This window comes from Glycine soja, chromosome 4 (genome assembly GCF_004193775.1).
Source record: "Glycine soja cultivar W05 chromosome 4, ASM419377v2, whole genome shotgun sequence".
Lineage (NCBI taxonomy): Eukaryota > Viridiplantae > Streptophyta > Magnoliopsida > Fabales > Fabaceae > Glycine > Glycine soja.
The window spans coordinates 25,681,916-25,683,359 of NC_041005.1; the positions used below are offsets into that span (position 1 = coordinate 25,681,916).

Sequence of the window (1,444 nt, forward strand, 5' to 3'; positions counted from 1 at the left end):
AATTCTTTCTCTCTGTTTCAGAATTCAGATTCTCCCTTCTGTTTGTGTTCAGGTACCCTTGCTTTTAGTTTTATTTTCCTCTTCCAATTCAGATTCTCCTTTCAAATTTGTATCATACTTTTATTTTCTCTTATTCTTTCTTTAATGTTCTTTTGGGGAAAGGTGGGTTGGTTAAAAATTCATGCAAATTTGTTGAAAATTAGAATCAAGTTATTGATTTGATGCACTTGATTTGATGTAGATTTGTTTCTCAACTAAGCAAACAAAACTCAATACTCTCACTCACCCTTGATGAGTTCTATTGCAAGAATTAAAAGAGCTTAGGATCCATGAACATGGATGAATTCCTTTCTAGCATTTGGAACTCTGATGATAACAACCAAGTTAACCCACCACTACCCACCCTTGATGAAGCTGCAAAGGGTAAAAGTGTAGTAGCAACAGAACCCACCACCATTTCCCAGCCATTATCTCTCCCTCCCCCAATTTGCAAGAAAACTGTAGATGAAATTTGGTCTCAGATCCACAAAAGCCAACCACACTACAATGAAGCTAACAATAGCCTTGCCAAGAATGAGCCACTACTCAAAAGGCAGCAAAAACTTGGGGAAATGACTTTGGAGGATTTCTTAGTAAAAGCTGTGGTGGTACAAGAATCATTATCATTATTCAAGTCTTCATTATTATATCAGAATCAGATTGGTAACCTTGCAAGTAATGGACCATTGAGTGCAAGTTATAGGTTCTACCCGGAATTTTGTAAGTGTTACATTTAAATAATTATATATATATATATATATATATATATATATATATATATATATTCTTGGTAGAAGTATGTAAATTGGGGGAAAGATATGCAGGTTAGACTAATTAACGAAGAGTAACCCATAACCGGACGGTTATAGATTAATTCACAATTAATTAGTCTAAAAATTATCGTTTTGTGTGCATATTAAAATTTAACAAAACCAACCTCTAAACCACGCTCAGGGTCTCATTCTGAGCGTTTTGATATATATATTGCCTACTTTCGAAAACGGCCCCCAACGGGTGCAGAGAAACACGAGGAACTGGAACCAGAGAGGCGGAACGCAAACTGAGGCAGGATTTCAGCATCCAAAAAGGTCCAGTTTTTCTCCTTTATGGCTGAGTATGTGGTCGAATCAAAGGAAAAGGTGGGCCCTTTTTGGCTCCAATTAAAATAGGACATGTGGCATTTGCTTTTTGAAAAGAAAATGAAAAAGAAAAGAAAACCCTTTTTTATAAAAAAAAGCCAAATCCTCTCTCTTTTTTTCAGAAACTTCTAGCAGCCCCTCTTTCTCCCTCCATTTTGCTTTTTCTTCCTCTTCTTCTCCACCATTGTTGCCTCTCTTGAAGCTCCAAATTCCCCTTCATTTCTACCCCAAATTGCAAGGAAAAGCTATTTTCGGGGTCTAGGAGC

General features: G+C 36.6%; 1 protein-coding gene across 1 annotated transcript; it reads left to right on the plus strand.

The window, feature by feature from the left end:
- The first annotated feature begins 335 nt into the window (after positions 1-335).
- On the plus strand, positions 336-868 carry LOC114410697 (ABSCISIC ACID-INSENSITIVE 5-like protein 1). The gene is made up of 2 exons (XM_028374644.1): positions 336-759; positions 864-868. Exons 1-2 carry the CDS (start codon positions 336-338, stop codon positions 866-868), a joined length of 429 nt encoding a protein of 142 aa, XP_028230445.1.
- The last annotated feature ends 576 nt before the right edge of the window (positions 869-1,444 follow it).

Bases quoted from the DNA above. Each gene is read 5' to 3' on its own strand.
- LOC114410697 (XM_028374644.1), top strand. From the start codon at position 336: ATGGATGAATTCCTTTCTAGCATTTGGAACTCTGATGATAACAACCAA.